Below are 25,190 nucleotides of genomic sequence, written 5' to 3'. Positions count from 1 at the left end.
TTTATTTGCAAATTGTCTTCTTTTTGTCATATTTATCTCTTATTTTTCTTTATTGCTATAATACATTTTAGGAGCAATAACTCTATGGCTTGTCTGATTTATCAAAAAGCTACTTTTGAATTCTCTGATTCTGTCGTGCTGTTAACTTCCGGTTATGAGCAAGAGATATTCACAAACAATTTGGAATTTTCATGTTTCATAAATTGTAAAAAAAAATCTGCCATATAGATATCAAAAATGAGAATGCATGACAAATGAGGAAAGAAGATATCCTGGTCTTTCTAGTGGATGAGTCTACTTCGTTTTTCAACATGGTTAGAAAATAGGACTTGTCTGCAATTTTTATTCATTAGTTTTTTTTGCTGAAGATCATTCATTATTCACCATGTTTTCTGAAAGTTGGTAAAGAAGAAACTTGAAGCTGTTTTTATTTTGTAAGTGAAATGAGGATTCAATTTTGTGTGTCAGTGGACATACACCCATTTTCAAAATTATATAATGATGACATGCACTGTTTGTTTAAAACTACTATGCAATAATATTTAGAACTAAAATATAAGAAATGATGATACAATAGCATACCAAAAATATTGTTAGTAAGCTGAAATATATATATACAATTTTTTTTACATATTTATGTCTTGTAAGGTATTTTTTTTCACTGACTGACTAACTGAACCTTTACATCATCATGTGAAAAATCTGTAAACCAACAAATTAAAAAACTCTGGCCTGTCAAGTCAAGGAAGGATGTGCAGTGGTGGATCCAGATTTTTTCATAAGAGGGGCCCACTGACTGCCTTAGAAGGGGGGGGCTCCAGTAATGCCTCAGTGATTTCTTATATACCGTAAACAACAATTTATTCCCAGAAAAGGGAAAAAAAAACCTAAATCTGCCTCTGTTCAGCCTTTTGTAAAGGAACTATATTTGTAAAGTGTATTGGTTTTGATATGAATTATCTCCCCTTCTTCAGTTGCCATTCATTGTTAACAATTAATATTAATATCAATTTATCTTCTTTTCAACTTTACATTTTTCCTCCAATCTTTGTAATATCAAAACCTTCTTATGTTGAGTGTTACATAAAGACATGAATGGATATTTTAACTCTAATATTTCATTTTATTTTTAAAAAAGATAGGACAGAAGAACTTTATCTACCCCATTTATTCCAAACTGCATTAAAACAAGTATTTTAAAACTTGAAAGACATTCTAAAGTCATTATCGATTGGCTTATATCATCTGATCCACAGACAGATTAGGATTTCATTTAAAAGAGGTTTAACTCTATACATTAAATAAAATAAAAAGTACTAAAATGCTGAAAAGTGCATATCAATCATATCCAATGGCCCATTCAAAATATCCACATTGTTTATTCTTTGGAAAACTACATGTGAAAAATTTCTTTCCATTATTTTGTCCCTGCTTCATCACAGTTCTTATTGTACAGGGTTTCACATGTCCGTCACACAGCGGAAAACTCTCATCTGCCCACTGAAAGAAATAAACATAAAATGATTTTTTTCCCTGGTTTTTGTGATTCATTATTTTAAAGTGGAATACTGTGGATTCATTATTATTTGTTGAACACCAGTTTCTATTGAATTCGTGAACCACATGGACTAATGTTCAACGAAATATAAATTTTCTTCTAGAGTGTATGTAGACCTTGTCCAAACCACAATCAAATATCCACGAAAAATGCAATACTTCCTCAATCCACTAAAATTGATACCCAAGAAAATAAGTGAATCCACAGTACCAATTTTTCCAAATGATTTTCTCATTTTAAGTTATTTTTTACATGTATTTTTTGGCAAGTGAAGAATAAATGAATCTCATGTTCTACTATATTGAAAACTTTCACAAATGCCTGCTTTTTTCTATTGAAAACTTGTTTCTCAAAATAATTGTTTTTTTAAACTTAGCAATCATAATAACCCAAGAAATTAACAATTCTATAAGAAATGATCACATGAAAACAAATTATAATCAATTTTTACTTCATTTTGTCAATGTTGCTTATTTCTTAAAAATGGAAGTCGAACCCATTTTTTTTTTTTTTTAGATTTTATTATAATAGTAACCAAGCATTATTTGTTTTAATTTGTTTTAAGAATATATTTTTCTCTAAATAATGAAAAAAGACTTGTTACAAACCTTGAAAAATTTACACTGTTTTGATCTTGGCAGACTACAACTGAAAAACCATCTGAGATAGTTATCTCCCTTTTTGCGTACTTCTGTCATATTGCATTTTTGTTTATGTCCAGGACAAGGAGGAATTTTACTGACGACAGCATCTTGTTTTTCCTCTTTTTTGACGACTTTGTCTATTTTTGGTCTTTTAATGGTATTTGATGTAACAGGATCGGCTGATTTTCTCTTTTGAGAATTAGCAGTTAAGTTTATAGGATTGTCTTTTGTTCCATTTGTCAAATGTGGAGCAGTTTTACCTGAAATAAAAGTGAAATCAATCAGTAAAATTGAATTTGAAATTACTTTTTTTATCTGTTATTATTAAACTTATTCACTTTTTAAGAAATGTGAAAGAAAGGATCTAATGACATTAAAAATATAGGTTTTAAGGAACAGGCTCTAACCAGTATAAAAAATCACACTACTAACACAAATTTTCCTTCTTTTGATACATAACACATGTAAGATGAACATGAGATTGGAAAATATATGGTTAAATAAGGGTGAGTGACATTTCTCATAGATCTGTTATACTAAATAAAATAGAGAATTGAAATGGGGAATGTATCAAAGAGACAACAACCCTACTATAGAGCAGACAACAGCCAAAGGTCACCAATAGGTCTTCAATGCAGTGAGAAACTCACGCACCCTGAGACTTCCTTCAGCTGGCAATTAAACAAATATCTACACCAGTTCAGTGATAATGGACGTCATACTAAACTCGGAATTATACACAAGAAACTAAAATTAACTAGAGGCTCTAAAGAGCCTGTGTCGATCACCTTGGTCTATGTGCATATTAAACAAAGGACACAGATGGATTCATGACAAAATTGTGTTTTGGTGATGGTGATGTGTTTGAAGAGCTTACTTTACAGAACATTCTTGCTGTTTACAATAATCTCTATCTATAATAAACCTGGCCCAGTAGTCACAGTGGAAAATATTTAGTAAAACTTTCAAAATTTATGAAAATTGTTAAAAATTGACTTAAAGGGCAATAACTCCTTAAGGGGTCCATTGACCATTTTGGTCATGTTGAATTATTTTTAGGTCTTACTTTGCAGTACATTATTGCTGTTTACAGTTTATCTCTATCTATAATAATATTCAAGATAATAACCAAAAATGATAAACAATTTAATCCTCTCAGATTCGCTCTAAATGCTTTGGTTTCAGAGATATGATCCAAAAACGTCATTTTATCCTATGTACTATTTTTAGCCATGTCAGCCATCTTGGTTCACGGGCTGGGTCATCGGACACATTTTTTAAACTAGATACCCTGATAATGATTCTGAACAAATTTGGTAGAATATGTCTTTGTAGTTTCAGAGAAGATTTTTGTAAAAGATTACAAAAATTTACGAAAAATTGTTAAAAATTTACTATAAAGGGCAATAACTCCTTAAGGGGTCAACTGACCATTTTCGTCATGTTGACATATTGGTTGATCTTACTTTGCTGAACATTATTGCTGTTTACAGTTTATCTCTATCTAAAATACATCTTCCTTCCTTAAAGTCATATAAAACCTCAAATTGAAAAAAAATGATGCATATGTTTTTTATAACAAAATGGATAGTTTTCATTATTAAACTTATATACATGTACATATACTTTTTCAGAAGAAAATTCTTTAATTTGTCCACATCTAGAAGAAGTTTACTTTTTTTTTTTAATTGCTTGCTTCCAGGAAGCAATTCGTTGACATATTTTCCGTATGCAAAGTGACCTTAGCGTGAACCTTCTCGTAAAAATCCAGTGATCACAATACGCATGGATCTGTCACTGGAATAAACTATTATCTGATTGTACATGTTAAACACATGCTCAATATCCATGCTTTTTTGTTGATTGTTTACTGTAAGGTGACAATTCGTAAACTTCGGAGTCAAAATACAGCATTTAATGCGCTGCCATATTTGACAAAATCATAAGACAGAGAGAAAAAAAAAATGACAATTATAAGATATATTTGTGTAAAAAATGATAACATTGTGCACAGAAGACTAAGTTTATGATATATACATGCATTGGTTCAAGAATTGGTTAAATATTATTTTTCACCAGTCACTCGTTTCATATGACTTTAATATTTGAATTGAAAAGAAACTAAAGTCTGTTTACTTAAGATTCACCCTTTGTTCATTAAAAAATAGTTTTTAATCAACAGATAGAAATTTGAATCAGGCATTAGTACATACAGCATGAATAATGCCTATAAAAAAGATTTTTTTCTAAATCTTAGTCTGATACAAAAACTTACTACCTTGTTTTATCACATCTGGGGTAAGATTTCTCTCCCTTTTAGTCATGCATGCATCACATGTGACTGCTGCTGCTCTATTTACGAGGGTACAAACTGAGCATGCCCAGTCAACTGCTTCCTCTTGTTGTGCCATCTGCTGCAGTTTCCCTGTCTGTACCCATCCAAGTAAGCTATTCTTTGTAGGTAATGTTCTAACACATAAAAAAAAACAGTTGACAAGTCTGAATAATATTTGTGATCTTCTCATTTTATATTTGCTTTTTGACAACAAACTATTCTTTTTAAATTAAAATGACATTACAAACATATTCATAAGCCCAGTTTTAGATTTATCAACTGAAAAGTTTTTAAAAGAAATAAATCTGAGTTTCCATATTTATTTTTTGGGAATTCATTTTTAATTTTTGCTACAAACTATCTAACTTTTGAAAATTCCAATGGGGGTTTAAGTGCGCAACAAGATTTTGAAGTTTTTTAAAATTTTTGCAACGTTTCTGTTTAGCACTGTATTTTACTCTAGAAATAGTATCATGTTTTCTCTTTACTTTCAGTATACTAATAATGAGCTAAGAAGTCTTCTTTATTTGCATGAGTTTTGTACTTCTTAATTGTCTTAATAACTCTAGAATAAGAGAAAAATGGCTTAAAAAATAAAGAATAGAAAAGAAAGACCCCACTCCTCAAATGACCTTCTTAATATCTTCACAAAATGACTCAAAATACCCAAACCTACATGTCCTACAGTTAGAAGGTTGGAAACAGACAGGGGTTAAAAAATCCACTAGCCCGACGCCCGGGACTAGAGCATTTACGCTTTGGGCAATCAAAACTCTTAACCCAACATGCCCGACGGACTAGTAACAAAACATTCTTGGCGTTTCCAAAATAGATAGTGGAAAATCCCTTCATCCCTACTCTATCTTAGCTTATCAGATTCAATTACGTCATCCAGGATTCAAAGCATTTGAACTGGTTTGTACAGGGCTGCGTTCAATATCAACGTGTAGCTATATACTAGTTGTTACATATATATTGATAGCAGCTACATGGCGGCTACACCGTTGCTACGATATTGAACTCAACCCAGGTCCAGGGTTGCGTTCAATATCGTAGCGGCTACTTAGGGCTACGCAGATTTATGACTATTGAACGTGTAGCTAGCCTAGCTGCTACATAGATATTGATATATCGATAGCAGCTAGGCTAGCAACTCGTTCAGTAGAAAAAAATCTATGTAGCACTACGTAGCCGCTACTATATTGGACGCAACCCATTTGTACAGTTACATGTTTTAACAAGAATGTGTCCTCAGTACACGAATGCCCCACTCACACTATCATTTTCTATGTTCAGTGGACCGTGAAATTGGGGTAAAATCTCTAATTTGGCATTCAAATTAGAAAGATCATATCATAGGAAACATGTGTACTAAGTTTGAAGTCGATTGGACTTCAACTTCATCAAAAACTACCTTGACCAAAAACTTTAACCTGAAGCGGGACAGACGGACGAACGAACGAACGGACGGACGAACAGACGGACGGACGAACGGACGCACAGACCAGAAAACATAATGCCCCTCTACTATCGTAGGTGGGGCATAAAAATAGAACAAATAACTCAGGGTGGCCAGGTATCATCTATTATCACAATATCTCATACTTTCAATATCGATTTCTCAGTACAGGGGGTATTGTACATTGCTTCTGTCGAGATTTTCAATTAACCGTACCTGTTCTTATGTATTGGTCTTGTCGGACAACTGTTGAACATGAAACAATACAATACAATATTTCAAAATATTTTAGATCGGGCACCCCAGGAACTTCGTCAGTTTCAAAGCAGTAATCGGTAGATGATGGGGTTACTAATGAGGCTGAAAATTCATCCAAAAAAAAATGTAAAATACGATCAGGAAAAACGGAATAGAACATATCTATTGACATGAACAGAAAGATTCCCCTGGGCAAGGTCGGATGTGGCGCCGGGATGAAAAATGCGAGACCATGTTCTGCAAATATTGCCAGTGTTTTCCCGAGCACGCCAATAAAAGGTCTCCCTTGTATGTGTGGACAACAAATATAATAATTTAACCACTTGTTTCACACGATAAAACCAATGAACATGTTTTATCTGCCAGAAAATATTTAATGACCCATAGTACTACAAAGGATAAAAATGAACTAGTTTAATAAAGTGTATAATGTCCCCTTCAAAACATGACACCCATCCTGTATTGTGCAGAAAACTCTGATTTGTAAGGCATACATGGGCTAGCAGGTCAGTTTTGATGGGCTAGCAGTTCTTGGAACAGGGCTAGTAAAATCCTGCTGCCAATAAGTCCTGGGCTAGTTAGCTGTAACAACATTTTTTAACCCCTGACAGATCTTTAGTTAGTGAATCAGAAATGAGAATAAGGATAACATTCTAGTTATCTTTCTTTGTATATATTATAAGGTTGTCCAAATTGGTGAAGGCCTATACACAGTAGATGTCAAAATCAAAATAGGTAACTAACAGCTGAATCAGGTAGATTCTGTGAAAATCAAGATTTTACTTGTTTTTTTATGATGCAGATATCTGGATTCAATTTGAGACATGAAAATCAAAATGATAACACAAAATCAGAATACTGTGGATTCATTTATTTTTTTGGTTACCAATTATCATTGCTTTGATGAAAACTTACATGTTATGTTGGTATTTGATTCCTTGGTTTTGTCAAAGTTTGCATGCATGAGGGGGGATAGAACCTTTATCGGGACTCCTGAATCGGGTGTTTTTAATCATAGGATTTCGGGATTAACCCTTTCGGTATCCAGGAATTCTTTTTTTCGGATTTCGGGATGTCAGTATTTACTTTATTTAAATTCGGGACCTCAGGATTTTGTTTTTAAGCCCAGGATTTCGGGATCAGGACCCCTCCTATCCCCCCTCATGCATTCTTTTATAAAATGTAATTCGGTGTACATTGGAATTCATGCTTCCTAGCCATGGTAACAAGGAAATCCATGAAAATTGGTATCAACGAATAATACTGAATCCACAGTAGTTTGATTCTGAAGCTGTTGTATTTTGGTTAATAAAGTATTGACTTTACCTTGTTTGTTTTTGTTTGAGGTTATTATCCTGACATTGTCCACAGAAGTATGTCATTCTATCGTTATCTTCCCCAAGTCTACATATTACCACTTTACCCCCACACTGAGCACATTTTCCTTTGTTGTAGATTTTCATAAACTTGCCCAAATTTGTACCAGTACTTCTACACTAGTACATAAAAATAAAAAATGTATATAAATCATAAAAATATATTGTAATTAAGTGTCGCAAAGTGTTTTGACAATATCATAGGACTTTCTAATAAAACTTTGAAAAAGCTTGATGGTCAAAAATACATGAAAGTGGATAAATTAAATATACCTTATTGAAAAATGTTACAGGTGCAGTAAATTGTTCAGTTCATGCCTGCAATATTGGCACAAAATACCTTTGAACAGACACCATTTTGATTGGGTTGAACATATGGAATATGTGTGACATAGATGATTAAACATATTTTTCCATTGTCATAGCCAGAGTCATGTCCCCTTGACTTTGATTTTAGCATCAGCCTCTATGAGTGATCACCAAAATTGTAACTTGCCATGAGTTACGTATATATATGTTACAGTGAATTTGTAAAATCAGGGATTTTGTATAATCACTGAACTGATTAGTGTTTTTATAAAATCCCTAGTTTTGACTAGGGATTTTACTGAAATAATTAAGATTATTTTTACAGATTCCTTGATTAAATTTAGTAAATTTGTATATCAAAGTTCTTCTTTATTATTTAAAAATTCAAATTTTGATGGTGCTACATGTACTAGTTTTCTTTGTAGTGAAGTATAGACGGCTGTTAGTTTTCTTCTTTTTATTCTACAATGTTCTATTGCCCATTGTATTGTCTGGATATTTTAGAGTTATGTCCCCTGGTATGTTTTGTCTCTTATTTATTGGGTCTAGAAGGCAGAGTAATAAATATAATTTTATTACCTTATAGAATATCATAGAGAAATCTCTGGTCATCTTCACTAAATGTAGTACATGTTCTTCTTTCAATTCATTTATCTGGAAAAAATGTGATACATTCAATCATTGTAAGGCCAAAAAAGTATGTGTGATTACTGTACCCGTATGACCTACCCAATATTTTTTCTTCCCTAAAGTTTATTTTGCCATTTTTGATTAAGCACAGTTAAAGTCACAATTTTACTCCCATAGACTTAATGTTAAAAAAAACCCTTCCAACCTACCCTAGTATTCTATTCAGCATTTGACAGTTAACACTTATTGTTTGGCCTAAGAAAATACAAGATAATTCTAAAAAACAGCAAATATTAAGTTCATACTTGAACAACTTTTTCTTATAAGGCCAATTGAAATTAATTGCTAGATTTTCATCCCCGCCCGCCCCTCTGAAATCGTCCCGCCCCGATTTTTTTTATTTAACAAAAATACGATTTCCGGATTTTATCATGTCCGTTACCGGGAACCATCGATAATTTCGTTTCTTTCAACACTTCCTGTTTCAAATTTCGTTTTTGTATTTCTCCGAGTAATCTAATAACGATATGATTGAGTCGACATATTCTGCTGCTCTATTATGACAACATCTACCGAGAATAGAGATTGATAACGAGAAGGGCATGAAATATTCGAGTAACGAGTAAAACGCCGCCTTGTCATTTAACGCAAATTGCGGTAGTCACAAGTGAATAGAAAACCGTGTTTTTTCTTTATTTATACGATGACTTTGTGTCAGGAAATTTGGACTGTAAATGATATCCAAAGCGCAAGAATCGTAGACCAAATTGGTACAAAAAACATGACTGGATTAAAGAAATTGACACAAGCACGAATTTGTTTGATTTATGACTGTATATTGAGAAAAAAAGTCGACAAACACGCATTTTAATTCCCTTATATTTACCCATGGCTGTTGTTTTTGTTGACAAACAGCAAACACCCTCTGTAACTGTCCCAATACCCTCAATTTAGTCATTAAAAAACTACTTTTTGGTTAAGTTCATGTTTTACATCACATAATTACTTTCCACACTGAGTTTACATTTCATTTTGTACTCATAATACTTGTGTTGCATACAATTGTACCAATACATTTTATTGATTTTATGGGGACTACAAACCATTGCTTAGAAAGCGAAATAAATTTGGTGTAGGTCTAGTCCAACTGAAGAGAGCATTTCTCTTCCCTTTAATGTATACTATAAATAGGTTTCTAAAGCGGCAATTACATGTATAACAGTGGTTGCCAATCAGGGATTTTTATTTAAGAGTTTAAAAAATAGTGTCAGATTCCTTATACAACATGTATATACATTATACAAGCTTGTTTTCCACTAGCATATACCCCGCAGTATGAAGAACTTGTGACAAGGGTTTCATATGAAATAAAATTTAAAAAATAAAATCCTCCCACCCGCCCCATGTTTTTCAAAAATTTGGATGAAAATCTACTAATTAATTTTAGTTGGCCTAATGTAGGTGGATCTTAAAATGCATAGCTTCAAACAAAAACAAAAATCCTTTTAGGGTGTGTTATTCTAGGGTTATTAGTCCTCAACCTCTGAAAATGTTCAGTCTGCCCTTCAACGAAATATTTAATTAGAATATTTTTAAATATTTTTGAACTTCTACCAAATGCCACCTGACAACCGATCAGATAATAGTTTTAAGTTGAATGAATGCAGAAAAGTACACTTCTACAAAATGCCACCTGACAACCGATCAGATAATAGTTTTAAGTTGAATGAATGCAGAAAAGTACATTTAATCGGTTAATCGGTTGGATTGTAATGGTGCTATGTAGAGAAATTTATTGGTTTTCAAACTTAAGGCCATCCCATGAATGGCTTCCATGTTATGTTTGTAGAACTTAAAGGGGCTTGAGGGTATAAAAAAAAAATTAATATAGGATTTTGCTATATTTTTCTATAAATGATATTTATCAGATACTTAATAGAAAAATTAAATAAAAAAATAGGGTCACCGTTCATTTAAGTTCACAATCGGCCCCCAAATGAAGCATACATTTTTGTTAATGTCCTTTTTTTTCCTGTTGAAATAATAGGAGAAATAGAGGTCATATTGAAATAAAATAAGAACTAAATTACAGAAACCACTTAAATTTTTACAATTATTAACTTTACTTACAGCTTATTTGAAAACAATAATAAAAAATATAGGTCACTGATAAGTTAAAAAAGATATTTCAATTTCAATAAATGGCAGTTTTGCACCAAAGGGAGATAATTTGGAGCTTTTTCAATGATATAAACATTTTAAAGTCATCTGGGGCCAAACCAAATCGAATTTGTTTGGGTGATTTTTGTACCATATTATAAGGTAATAACTAAAAGTGTAATAAATAAAAATTTGTAATGAAAAACAAATGTTTAATTTTTTGCTGAAATTTTTGTACCCGCCACCCTCCTTAACTGGTGTAATGGAGAGATAATTTTGACAAAGTAGAATTCTGACTGATATAACTACCTTAGAATCTGGTTTTATTCCACTGTCAAACAATGCCTGAAATTTAGTAAAACATATATAAATAAATATGAACAACAAAGTATCAAAGTCTTATTTCACATTGATCATTTTAAGACTTTATAAACAAGAATGTGTCCATATACACGGATGTCCCACTCACACTATCATTTTCTGTGTTAAGTGGACCGTGAAATTGGGGTAAAAACTCTAATTTGGCATTTAAATTAGAAAGATCATATCACAGGAAACATGTTTACTAAGTTTCAAGTTGATTGGACTTCAACTTCATCAAAAACTACCTTGACCAAAAACTTTAACCTGAAATTTGCACTATCATTTACTATGTTCAGTGAACTGTGAAATTAGGGTCAAAACACTAATTTGGCAATAAAATTAGAAGATTATATCATAGGGCACATGTTTACTGAGTTTCAAGTTAATTAAAAACCTTAATCTGAAGCGGGACGAACGGATGGAAGGACAGATGGACGGATGGACAGACTGACAGACGAACAGACCAGAAAACATTATGCCCCTCTACTATCATACATTGTAGGTGGGGCATAAAAACATTGAATATTTCTTTGTTATAATTATCAATTTGTGTTAATATCACTTTTAGACATCTAATACTTTATATGATGTCAGAACAAATTCTCCTATGAAAGTTTTTTTTTTGCTTAAATTCAAATTCACATGAAATGTATGAAGAAATTATAATTTATTGCAAAAATTAGACATATCAATAATAATGATGTCAAGAAGCAATTTAACCCAATGAAATGTTCATGCATTGAAACATCAAGTTATCAATTTGGTTCATAGCACTTTAATAATTTTAGATAAGGGGACAGAATTTTACAAAGTTCAACATCAAAATTGTTTGTTCTTTCACTAAAATCTAGCAATTACTATACAAAGTTTCTTTAATTTCTCTAAATTTTAAGCATACTGTGGATTATTTTTTTAACGAGGTTACCAATTTTCATGTATTGAGGAAAACCTACGTTTTGGACAATATCTCATTTTGTGATTTTTCAAAAGTCTGCTTAAATTCCTATACAAAATTTGTAATCCTTTAGGCATTTGAATTTGTGGTTTCCATGCCTTAAGGAGGCTCGAGGGTATAAAAATTTCAGAAAAAAATTAAACATTTGTTTTTCATTACAAATTTTATTTATTACCTTTTGTAGTTGTTACGTTATCATATGATACAAAAAAACATTCAAAACAATAAATTCGTGTTGGCCACAGATGACTTTAAAAATGTAAACATCATTGAAAAAGTTCCAAATTATCTCCCTTTGGTGGAAAAATGCCATTTTTTGGCTTTAAAATTGAAATATCTCTTTTAACTCATCGGTGACCTATATTTCTTAATATAATTTTGATATATGCTGTACTTAAACTAAATTATTGTAAAATTTGAGCGATTTCTGTAATAAATTTCTTTTTTTATTTCGATTTTAACCTTATTTCTCCTATTAATTCAACAGAAAAACACCACTTTTATGCTTCTTTCGAAGGCAGATTGTGAGCGCAAATGAACGGTGACCCCATTTTTTTATTTTATTTTTCTAATAACGATAAGATAAAGTTCATTTATAGAAAAATATAGAGAAGTCCTATATAAATGAATTAGACCCGCGAACCCCCTTAAAGTCATAAATTTTCTCAGTGCTGGGACCACAAAAATCATGCTTGAAACATGAAATCCAGCATTTTGATTGGTTGATTTAGGAGAATGAGTACAAAAAACTGACTCTAAAGTTTTATGACTCCAAGGCCAGGTATCCACTAAATCCACAAAAATTGGTATCCCATAAATAATAATGAAACCACAGTAACATTCATGACCTGAATGGCAAATAACTAATTGCATGACCAACTACTATGCATTGCTTTGGAACAAATTAAACATTACTTGTGTGTGTTTTGTTCATTATTGGTATGTTATGCTATGAGTGTTTTTTAATTTAAGTGCATTTATATGTTCTGGAGTTTAATATGACTTCCATTTTCACTGAATAAGTACACATTTATGTTTAGGGGCCAGCTGTATTCTGCTAATTAGGAAGCCAAGTTTGTTTATAATGCCACAAGCAAATTCAAATATGTTCTTCATGTTCTTACCTCATTTTTAATAATGTTTCCAACTCCAGGTAAAATATCTTGATCCAGTAACACATCACAGACCATTCTGTTTGTTTGTTCCATCACCATAGCAACAGCTCTTTTCTGGTTGAATACTGGGGAACAAATGTCAAGGTCATGAAAATTTTCATATCTTTCTTGACACACTTGGGAAGATCTTGATTCAAATTAGAAAAAATGTATATATTTAGTTTCAGATTAAATTTGTTTAATACATGTATTTTAAAACATTTATAATTATATACAATGTTTATTTGTTCTTTTTCAAATATTTTCTGAAGAGGGGATGGGTATTCATCATGTTCATGATGTTTCTGCAAAATTGATCATGCACACCTTTTTAAAATTCAAATAATATTTCTTTTTTGGGGTTATAATAAGCAAATGGGTGGTCAGAGACATTCCTTAAATTGTTCAGGGAAATCCATCCATTAATACTGTAAAGATATAAACAGGGCCAAAGGGTAAGTTTATTCTCAAGAAAAGGAAGTTGACTATCTGAAAACTATCGTCATCCTGTTTGCAGTAGATGTTTGCTTTTAGTTGTCTAATCAGCATTAATTTCAAGTAAAAATATATAAAATGTTGCCATGCACAATTCATATTGCTGTACAATCCTAGAGATGTTTTTATGAGATACTCCTTCGTCAAATTGTTTTGATCAATATTTCTGACATTGTAATTGAAAGATATTGGTTGATCAGTGTCTTTTTCTCCTGGTCTTGTTTTGTATAATTTATGCTTCATGTGAGAACAAAAACAAATCAGCTAGAAGGGTCATACAATTAGCATTATTTATAACATAAAGGCTATATTTCTTCTTGCTTGTAGTAAGTTTGTGTATCAGGGGAGAAAAAAGACAAATATTTAGAAAAAATCAATTTTGAAAGGCATTATTCATACAGTACTAAAGCCTGGTTTCAATTAAAATTTGTTACAAGGAGTCTATAATTGTTGCTTGTACATAGCAAAATTAAAATCTTATGAACTTATTTTACCTCAAATAATTGTAACTCTGCAACAATAAAGCAAGGGTTAATAATTTACCTAATGATAACACCAGATTTATAGAAACTTAATTTGTCTTCAGAGAGTTGTATTTCTAGAGAAGCTGTTTCTGCAGTTCCTCCATGATCATGATCTAACTTTTTGTTGTTCACAAGAAATGACCCTGCCATCAGGAAGTGCACTCTGTAAAAAAAACATAAGGTGCTTGTTATCACTGAATGGTAAAGATTGTTTTAATTTATCAGTTGGTAGTAAAAGTGAATATACATTGTATATTGTATAAAACAATGATTAAAGTTGACTCAACTACTATTCTGGACAAAGAAAGATAACTCCAATCAATTGAAAATTTCTTGCTATTGCACAATTAGATATTTCTGGCTATTGCGCAATACTGTGCAATTGAAAATATTTGCTATTGCACAATACTGTGCAATTGAAGATTTCTTGCTATTGCACAATACTGAGCAATTGAAAATTTCTTGCTATTGCACAATACTGTGCAATTGAAGATTTCTAGCTATTGCTGAATACTGTGCAATTGAAAATTTCTTGCTATTGCACAATACTTAATATAATAATTTTGGATCCTGATTTGAACCAACTTGAAAACTGGGCCCATAAACAAAAATCTAAGTACATTTTTAGATTCAACATATTAAAGAACCCCAAGGATTCAATTTTTGTTAAAATCAAACTAAGTTTAATTTTGGACCCTTTGGACCTTAATGTAGACCAATTTGAAAACTGGACCAAAAATTAAGAATCTACATACACAGTTAGATTAAGAATATCAAAGAACCCCAATTATTCAATTTTTGATGAAATCAAACAAAGTTCAATTTTGGACCCTTTGGGCCCCTTATTCCTAAACTGTTGGGACCAAAACTCCCAAAATCAAACCCAACCTTCCTTTAATGGTCATAAACCTTGTGTTTAAATTTCATAGATTTCTATTTACTTATACTTAAGTTATGGTGCGAAAACCAAGAATAATGCTTATTTGGGCCCCTTTTTGGCCCCTAATTCCTAAACTGTTGGGACCTCAACTCCCAAAATCAATCCCAACCTTCCTTTTGTGGTCATAAACCTTGTGTTTAAATTTCACTGATTTCTATTTACTTATACTAAAGTTAGAGTGCGAAAACTAACAGTATTCGGACGACGACGACAACGTGATAGCAATATACTACGAAAAATTAAAATTTTTGCGGTCATATAAAAACAGAGGTACAAGTATGCTAAGCCGATAATGTCTGAGTTATCTCAATAATCTTATCACAAACTTTAATGCTTATCAATACACCAAAGTATAATGACAGAAACAACATGCCTAAGTCTCACTTTTTAGGTAAAGATTGCATGAAATGAAATCAAAACCTTATTAGACTGACTTGTTATCTATATGTTCCAAAGCTGATCTCTACCTTTTTTGATACACAAAACATCTATAAAGTGCATTGACTATAACATTCTATACATACTATCCATAAACATTTCCAGAAATGTTTCGATGTAATATATGCTCAGATATTCAAGGCACAAAATGATGTTACACTTGTCAAGAACATTACCTAACTTTTGCAAGGTGCAGGAATCTAATATCTGTTCTAAAAATAAAAATTATGTCATTGTTAACCTCATCTTTAAAAATTGGAGTTATCTTCCTTTGTCTAGAATTGCTGTTAAATCAACTTGATAGTTTAATGACAAATAAAAAGTAGTTGAAGTTTCATTATCCATATTTTTGATACTAAAACTGGACTGGGTGAAAAACATTATATTTTATATATGGATTATAGATTATCATGATTATAGATTGAGACTTAAAAAAATCACAACCTATACCAACCCATTACTTATTAGAAATAAAAACCCTAAACACAGATTACTTTTTATTGGCCTAAACTTTAAAAGAACTTCTCCAATATAATGAATCAAACCTTAGACATATTTCTCCAAAGTACATGAACAGCTCTTTTCCTACTGTTTGTACTTCATCTAACCTCCGACCAATCAGCTGATGGAACTGTGATGTTGTTATACCTTTAGTCGGTTTAATCTCCTGTAATGAGGATGATAAATTTAGTATATTTAGTTTCTTTGTAAGGCCTAAAAAAAACAAGAGGCTCTCAAGAGCCTGAATCGCTCACCTTAATTCTTTTGGTTAAATCTCTCATCAATGATTATTTTGGCTTTTCAATTTATTTAAATGTTTTTTGGATCGTCCTATTTTCTTCAAAAGCCAAAAAAAATAATCATTTTCTCCTATGTTCTATTTTAGCCATAGGAGCTATGTTTCTTGACAAGGAAATAAAATATAAAATTTATACTAGATACTCTGAAACTCATTTAGCCCAAGTTTGGCTGAAATTGATACAGCAGTTTCAAAGGAGAAGATTTTTTAAAGTAAGTCAACATGATGAACAAATTGTGAAAAAAGTCTTTAAAGGGCAATAACTCCTTAAGGGGTCAATTGACAATTTTGGTCAAATTGACTTAATTGAAGATCTTACTTTGCTGAACATAATTGCTGTTTACAGTTTATTTCTATCTATAATTATATTCAAGATAATAAACAAAAACAGCAAAATTTCCTTAAAATTATCAATTCAGGGGCAGCAACCCAACAACAGGTTGTCTGATTCATCTGAAAATTTCAGGGCAGATAGAAATTGACCTGATAAACAATATTACCCAACGTCAGATTTGCTTTAAATGCTTTGGTTTTTGAATTATAAGCCAAAAACTGCATTTGACCCCTATGTTCTATTTTTAGCAATGGCGACCATGTTTGTTGATAGATCATAACTTCGGATACAATTTACAAACTAGATACCCTAAGGAACATTCAGTTAAAGTTTGGAAGTATTTGGCCCAGTAGTTTTAGAGGAGAAGATTTTTGTAAAAGATTACTAAGATTTACGAAAAATGGTTAAAAATTGACTATAAAGGGCAATAACTCCTAAAGGGGTCAACTGACCATTTCCGTCATGTTGACTTGTTTGTAAATCTTACTTTGCTGAACATTATTCCTGTTTACAGTTTATCTCTATCTATAATAATATTCAAGATAATAACCAAAAACAGTAAAATTTCCTTAAAATTACCAATTCAGGGGCAGCAACCCAACAACAGGTTGTCTGATTCATCTGAAAATTTCAGGGCAGATAGATCTTGACCTGATAAACAATATTACCCCATATCAGATTTGCTCTAAATGCTTTGGTTTTTGAGTTATAAGCCAAAAACTGCATTTGACCCCTATGTTCTATTTTTAGCAATGGCGACCATGTTTGTTGATAGATCAAAACTTCGGATACAATTTACAAACTAGATACCCTAAGGAACATTCAATTTAAGTTTGGAAGTATTTGGCCCAGTAGTTTCAGAGGAGAAGATTTTTGTAAAAGATTACTAAGATTTACGAAAAATGGTTAAAAATTGACTATAAAGGGCAATAACTCCTAAAGGGGTCAACTGACCATTTCCATCATGTTGACTTATTTGTAAATCTTACTTTGCTGAACATTATTCCTGTTTACAGTTTATCTCTATCTATAATAATATTCAAGATAATAAACAAAAACAGCAAAATTTCCTTAAAATTACCAATTCAGGGGCAGCAACCCAACAACGGGTTGTCTGATTCATCTGAAAATTTCAGGGCAAATAGATCTTGACCTGATAAACAATATTACCCCGGTCAGATTTGCTCTAAATGCTTTGGTTTTTGAGTTATAAGCCAAAAACTGCATTTGACCCCTATGTTCTATTTTTAGCAATGGCGACCATGTTTGTTGATAGATCAAAACTTCAGATCCAATTTATAAATTAGATACCCTAAGGAACATTCAGTTAAAGTTTGAAAGTATTTGGCCCAGTAGTTTCAGAGGAGAAGATTCTTGAAATAGTTTACCACGACAGACGACGGACGACAGACGACGGACGCCGACGGACGCCGACGGACGCCAAGTGATGGCATAAGCTCACTTGTCCCTTCGGCACAGGTGAGCTTAAAATGTTGTGTTTCCGGTCACCCGACCGACCGTCCTTCAGACCCCCCGACTCAAAAGTTTTTAAAGCTGATGTGGGAAAAAAAATAATTTGTATACCTACCGACCGTTTTTTCTGAAAGAAAATAAAAAATTCTAAGTCCCTCGATCTTTTTATCGCCCCAAAAGAAAACAACGCTAATTTTAAACTCTAGGCTTATTTTTAGAATGAATCTTCTTGGCTAATTATATATGCAGGAGCATGCGCAGTAGTTATTTTCGTTTGTCAGTGTTTGAACATGGCAACACAACGCGTCCTATTCAATGTTCAACGCGGAAAGTGTGACCATTTCGCGGAGAAAAAAATATTTCTAAATTTTACAGAAAGTAACACCTTTTTTGACATTAGCAATGAAATTCATCCAATGTCTAACATCGATGAAAAAAAATACACAACACAAATTTTGTGCTCGGCCACCGGCAAAAATGACTGGACAGAGATTGATGACAATAACACAACTGTTGGAACAATGCAATCTTTTGGAATTAAATTTCTCAAATTTTCATGCCAGACCCTTCTTCAAAATGAACCTGATATTAATCCATCTGAAACTGGTCAGCCAATCAACGCTTTAGACATTCTGATGAAAAGCCACGTACATGTATGCTTTGCCAAAAGAAGGTGTCCTGCCAGGGAACAGTGTATATAATATATTTGTCTATCTGTAGGTTTGGGATGATGTTTGGTTCATGTTCCTATAAATGAATCTGCCCCACATCTTCTCAATTTCTTTCTCTAACAATTCCAAACTTTTGGTCCTGAAATAGGGGAGTTGGGTTTAAAAAGCTTATTTCCTAGGGGAAGTGTTGCCCAATTTTTTTTTAGGTTTGGACTTAGTTTTTTTTCAGGGGTATTTTAAAAGGGGGTATAAAACTAAAAGTTATTTCAGGGGGATTTTAAAAGGGGTAAACTAAAAGTTATCTCAGGGAGATTTTTAAAGTGGGTAATCAATCTCTTTCTATTAAATCCCAAACTTTTGTCTGGTAACTGGAAATTGAGTTTTATATAACTTGTGCTTATTTCATAATATTATAAAAAAAAAGGGGGGTAAACTAAAAGTTATTTCAGGGGGATTTTAAAAGGGGTAAACTAAAAGTTATCTCAGGGAGATTTTTGAAGTGGGTAATCAATCTCTTTCTATTAAATCCCAAACTTTTGTCTGGTAACTGGAAATTGAGTTTTATATAACTTGAGCTTATTTCATAATATTATAAAAAAAAAAAAAAAAAAAAAAAAAAAAAATCCCTTCCTACCGTCCTTTCAAAATTTCAAGGGGGTGATCGGAAACACAACATTTTTTTTTTTAGCCTAACTAGACCCCCTTTCAAATGTGTAAATAGGCTAATTTTTCATGCATGATGTAACAAGTGAGTAGCTCACGAATGGTACCCTTGCCCGCTAAAAATCTACGGTAAACAGGAAGTTGTTGAGTGATAAATCTGAAATTGCATCACAAGGTAAAGGTGAATTACGAAAAATATTTATTGGATGAATGGATGAACTGATGGACAGACAGACAAGTAAAACAGTATACCTCTTACATTTTTAAAGCGGGGATATAAATCAATATTCCAAATACTGAAGAATAACATGTACTACAAACAATGAAGACTTTTTAATCTGAATTTTCATTAAAAATTAATACATTTTGTATTCTATAAACATGATAAATCATCTGATATGCATTAGTTTGTTTTACAAATCTAATAAACGTATCAAGCATGTAGGATGTTGTCCTATGGCCAATACATCTCTTCCAGGGGTTGGAACCCCCTTTTTTTTGGACGATCAATGCATTTGAATGAGGACAGTTTACATTAGTTGGAGCCCTCCCTTTTTGAAATGGCTGGATCCACCCCTGTGGCCGATACATTCAATGGATGTCATGGCAGTATGGACGTGACGTCCCGCATCAGTTTAGTCAGTGGTTATAGTTTGTTGGTGTGGTTCAGTATTGTTTTACCTGTTTTTTTTTTATATACATGTCATTTTTGCATGTAGAGAAGATTGATTAGAAGGTTGGAATTGTTTTACACTGTTCATCTTTGGGGCCCTATATAGCTTGCTGTTCAGTGTAGGCCCAGGCTTTGTGTTGAAGACCACACATTTTTACTTTGACCTTCTAGTCAGTCAGAGCTCAGACATAAACAAGTCGATTTTTGTTTTTGACTTACAGAAGCTTAAGTCAAAACATGTATTTATTATAAGAATGTGTTTTCAATTTGAGACTTATCTAAGTCAGAAAATGACAGACTTGTTAAGGTCTATTTATGTTGATTAAAAAACTGAATTTGACTTGGTGGCCAAAGTACACCACCTATGACAGCAAAAACCTGTCTGAGAGTTCACAAGGACTTGAGCTACATGTATCTATATTTAATTATTTAATTGAACATTATTACTAAACACAGATGTTTTACCTCATTAAGTGAGGCTCCAGGTGGTTGCATTGTAAGGTTAATTTAACATTATCTTGATTTTTTAGACTCTCATTCATATTTTTCTTTAAAAGACAAAGCATTGTTTTTCAATGTTGTCATTATTTGATTTAGATGCGTGACCTTTTTATAAATATGCGTAGGTCTTGAAGTTAACCAATTTTGATAACTTATCGACTTGTAGGAGTCGATATTTGCAACTATTTGATTCTGGTCAATTATTTCTTGCTTAACAATATTTGACTTATTAAAGTTGTATTTTGTCTTGCATTAAAGGGAGACAAATCCTAAAACTTACAAATTTAGACCTCTATGAGTCAAAAGCAAATTCAGACTTATTTATGTCTGAGCTCTGACTGCTAGTACAAAAATGTATAATAGTTTACTTTTACAAATCGTGACTTGGATGGAGATGTCTCATTGGTCCAAAAGACAACTAAAATCTGGGACAAATTAAAACAGTTGATATTTTATTAAATTTCTTTGTTTGATAAGTAAGCCCTTATGATTCACATATGGTGCCCTAGTTAATAAATGTACTGGAGCCTAATCACCCTTGTAATTATTTCTTAAATGTCAGCATTTATGTGCCCTACATGGAAAATATATTTCCATATTTGTATCAGGTCTTGAAGCGCAAAAAGAAGTGGTATTAGAGGGTTGTTCCTGGGGTACCTTTATGACGAATAACTGTAAAATTTATCATCAAATTAAGTTAACCCTTATTTTTGGTGCATGATGATAAAATATACTCTTTCTTTTACACAATACAAAAATCGACTGATTTTGACAAATCACATTAATTTTTTCCAAAAAGGATGTTAGAGATATAATAATCATTTGAGACCTCTGATAAATGTCTCGACAAATCACAGTAAAATTTTACCATTTTGACGCTAATAGTAGCCGAAAATGACAATTTTACACCTGACGGTAAAGGGCAAACGCTTAATCGCTATTTGTCTGCCATTAATTTACTGTTAATCACGAAAGTTCCTGTTAAAATTGGACGTCATAACAGAAAATATCATACGCCACAATGGGAAAGTGATTGTTGTACGACGTCAAAAGATCAAGTGGGATAGATTCTCAGGTCAAGCTTGACAGAAATCAAATTAGCAATATGGTGCATTACTACATGTACCGGCTTCATATAAAAGAGAGAAAAAGCGCAAGATAAACTTTTTACCGACCGTGTAAGGGCTGTATAGGGACTTCCATTTGTTGATAAACTGTCGTTGCAACATAAGGATATTTTTGTTACTATATGTATATTAATACTTAGTTTATGTGACTTATAATTTAATGGTAAGGTGAAGATGAGTAGAATTGGTCTGTTTGTTTACAGGTTTCAACAACTTATAGTTTCGAAAATCTCAACAAAACTTAGAGAACCTTATCTACTGCATTTCCGTGAACTGATTTTACTATCTTTCCCTTTAGTTTTCCTTTTATTTTTTCTCCTTTTATCTTACAGCCAGGTCCTTCAACCATTGCGAGAGTAAAAAGTCTTGAGTTATGTAAGTAATGTTTTTATGTTTCCCGCTAACTTGTATCGACAGTAGTCTCCCTTTAGGGTAGTTCTAAGACTTGGTAGTTTGGTCCCGAACTTTCGCTAGACAAATAAAATTCAGGACAGTTATTTTTCATTTCATTTTTGGATACATTTTCACCTGTGATTTTTGTCTAACTATTGTCAAAAGTATAGTTAAGAACAGGGATATTTTTGTATTATCTATAGTGTTTTAAAAAATTAGAAATTTACCATGATGATAAACCGGGTATAACCTCAAATGTAATATGATATTAATTAATTTTAGTACGTTTACACAAGGATTTTATAGTTTTACAATACAAATCATTGGTTTACAAAGTTAAAGGAATAATAATTCCAAAAAATTTAAACGTAAACCATTTTTTTTGCCATTTAAAGTTAAAAAAAATCCACCATCCCATGATTATCATAGTATCCTAAGTTCGAGAACTTTAAGTTTGTAGAAATTCGTTCAAAATCGAAATGTGAAGTTGAATATCCCTTTTATTTTTAAATGCATCCTATCTTATCTTGCATGTTTTTCATGGCAAAGTTTGAAGTATTTATAAGCTTTATGATAAAATAGAATTTTATGAACTTATATTTCGTTAACACAAAAACAAAACAAAACAGCAACAACAAAAAAACAAAAAAACAAAACGAAAACAAACTATGTCAGGACTATGCAGTTGTGCATATGAAATGCACTATGCTGTAGGCTACTTTGCACAAATCAAGTCAATTACAATCAAATACTTTCAAATATTTGACTATCATGATTAGAATTAGAAACTGCGCCAGCGCAGAAGAAAAACACTTCGGTGTCCGACACATTGTATAGACAAAAACCTACATAACGAAAAGCATATACATATTTCCAAAATATTTTTTTTTCAGTTTGATCTTAATTTGTGCTGTCAGATGACTATTCCAGCAGCAGTTTGAAAAAAGGGGGAATGTGCGCTCAAATACATGTTTCACCACGCCACATTCTGTAAATGCCTTCCCCAAGTCAGCTGCTCTAGTTACATGAGTTATGAGGTACAACTGCACGATACATGACAGTCGGGTATATAACTAGTTAACTTTTATTGACTTTATACTGAAGGTGTGCCTATATTGGCAGAAAATATAAAGATACAGATACATACAGATGCAAAAAGGGAAATATGAGTTAAAAAAAAAGAACCAGTGTAAATAAAAAAGTTATGACCGACTTTTAACTTATTTCTGTTTATTTTAAACCCTCGTTGTTTCAATGTTAATACTTTCTGAACAGAACGATTCAGTCGCGCAATTTCTAACTTACCCATGTATATAAAAAGACATTTGACTTTAACTAGTTTTAGGTCATTAACACAGATGTACTACCCGTCGTATTTTGAACTTTTAAATCTCAAGCCTAAACAAATCAATTCTACTTTATTCTGGGGGGGGGGGGGGGGGGGGTGGGCAGGAGGATTTTTTGATCGGTTATTTATTCATGTCATTTTTGTAACTAAGAGGACAGATTATTAATTTTCTGCACTATTGAAGCAAGATTTTTCATTTTCATTAAAGCAAGGGACTGATTATTCATTTTTCACAACTATGTTTATGATATTTGAAAACATACAATTTTTAAATGATTTGTTTATTATAAATAATACATGTATAGTCAAGTCATTATGTACAATTTAATCAGAATTAATCCTCCTCCTCTACAGAAATGAATCTTTTATATTCCCAACTGCATATACATGTATTGCATAGATGCATAGTATTAAAGTAGTTTGGGTGTAACTAGCCACTATGAAGAGTATTGGGAAACATATTTAGACGAGCGGAGCGAGGCAAAATGTTTTTGAAGGGTTTTGGAGCCATTGAAGGCCCAAGAAGCTATAAAACAAATGATCCAAAATCATGCTTTCTGGGTGTTCCGAAGACCCTTTCATAATCTGAAATTGCAAGTTTTGTTTTAATAATTTTTTTGACAATATTTTGGTCTCAAAGCAAAATGTATAAATTCAGTGTAAGACTTAAGTTTCTAGGGGCAACAATAGACCAGAATGTACAAGATAAAGCAAAAATGGAATATTCACATAGTTAAGTCTGTGGCTGCTGTTTTTTTAAACTCATGATCAAGTTCATAACAAAATTACTAGATTACAAAAGGAATGCAACACTAACCATGCTATTAACAGAATACAGAAGGGCAATCAATGAAATCAATGAACAAAAGACAAATAAATAAGAAACATTGATCCCGATAAATCAGGGCTACGTCTGAGGGAAAACAGAACTTGCTTCTTGCAAGGTAATTGCCGTGAACACAATTTGATATAGAGACAAGCGTTTGGTGTTGAAATTTCCTACATGAGGCATTTGCCTCAATGTAGTTACGGTCCTGTTAAAATAAAAGTGAGGTAAGGTTTCATGAAACAATATACCTCAAGTTAAATGAAACCAATTTTCAGACATTTCAAGTATATTTGAATAATATTTATACCTTTATTATTAAAAAAATAGGGAAGTGTTTCCCGATTTTATTTGGGAAAAAAGATGGATTTATGGAGAAACTGGTGCCATCTCATACTTTCGATTAGACCTGCTGAGTTATTTATTTTCAATACATTGCAAGTCAGGTAATTTATTTTCAAACTACAAACCATTTATTTTTGTGATTATCAAGGCTGAGTTATTTATTTTCAAAATCCTCCTGCCCCTCCCCCCAGAATATCAAATGGTCGTCCCCTAACAATTAATACTAAGTACTACTACTACTACTACTACTACTACTACTACTACTACTACTACTACTACTACTACTACTAATAATAATTATTATTATTATAATGAAGACATTGAATTGTTTATAAATTGTTCATTCATAGGCAGAATATAACCAGCCAGATTAATTGAGGCAAGTATCATGTCAAGTGAAACAGTTAAAGCTTACAACTGCCATCGTGTGTCCGGACCT

The 25,190-nt window shown here is 32.1% G+C and overlaps 1 protein-coding gene across 3 annotated transcripts; it reads right to left on the bottom strand.

Moving 5' to 3' along the window:
• Nucleotides 1–1,151: 1,151 nt before the first annotated feature.
• Nucleotides 1,152–22,278, bottom strand: LOC139485666 (endonuclease 8-like 3). Of its 3 annotated transcripts, none has more exons than XM_071270295.1 (10): nt 22,090–22,278; nt 16,144–16,265; nt 14,240–14,383; nt 13,172–13,349; nt 11,039–11,074; nt 8,519–8,593; nt 7,581–7,750; nt 4,478–4,671; nt 2,167–2,462; nt 1,152–1,500 (listed from the first exon to the last, which is right to left on the bottom strand). In XM_071270295.1, the coding sequence occupies exons 1-10, from the start codon at nt 22,186–22,188 to the stop codon at nt 1,339–1,341; spliced, it is 1,476 nt and encodes a 491-aa protein (XP_071126396.1). In that variant the 5' UTR covers nt 22,189–22,278; the 3' UTR covers nt 1,152–1,338. The 3 variants fall into 3 exon arrangements, with proteins under 3 accessions (XP_071126396.1, XP_071126398.1, XP_071126397.1); XM_071270297.1 differs by having other exon boundaries at nt 22,170–22,278; XM_071270296.1 differs by having other exon boundaries at nt 4,481–4,671; nt 22,090–22,277.
• Nucleotides 22,279–25,190: the final 2,912 nt, after the last annotated feature.

This window comes from Mytilus edulis, chromosome 8, assembly GCF_963676685.1.
Source record: "Mytilus edulis chromosome 8, xbMytEdul2.2, whole genome shotgun sequence".
Taxonomy (NCBI): Eukaryota; Metazoa; Mollusca; class Bivalvia; order Mytilida; family Mytilidae; genus Mytilus; species Mytilus edulis.
This window is presented reverse-complemented; position numbering and strand designations above follow the sequence as displayed.

Coding starts and splice junctions, on each gene's coding strand:
- LOC139485666 (XM_071270295.1), bottom strand. CDS start 22,188: ATGGTTGAAGGACCTGGCTGTAAGATAAAAGGAGAAAAAATAAAAGGA. Junction 11,075..13,171: donor GAAACATTATTAAAAATGAG/GTAAGAACATGA, acceptor ACTAAATTTCAG/GCATTGTTTGACAGTGGAAT. Junction 4,672..7,580: donor CTCAAACAAAAACAAACAAG/GTAAAGTCAATA, acceptor TTTATGTGTTAG/AACATTACCTACAAAGAATA.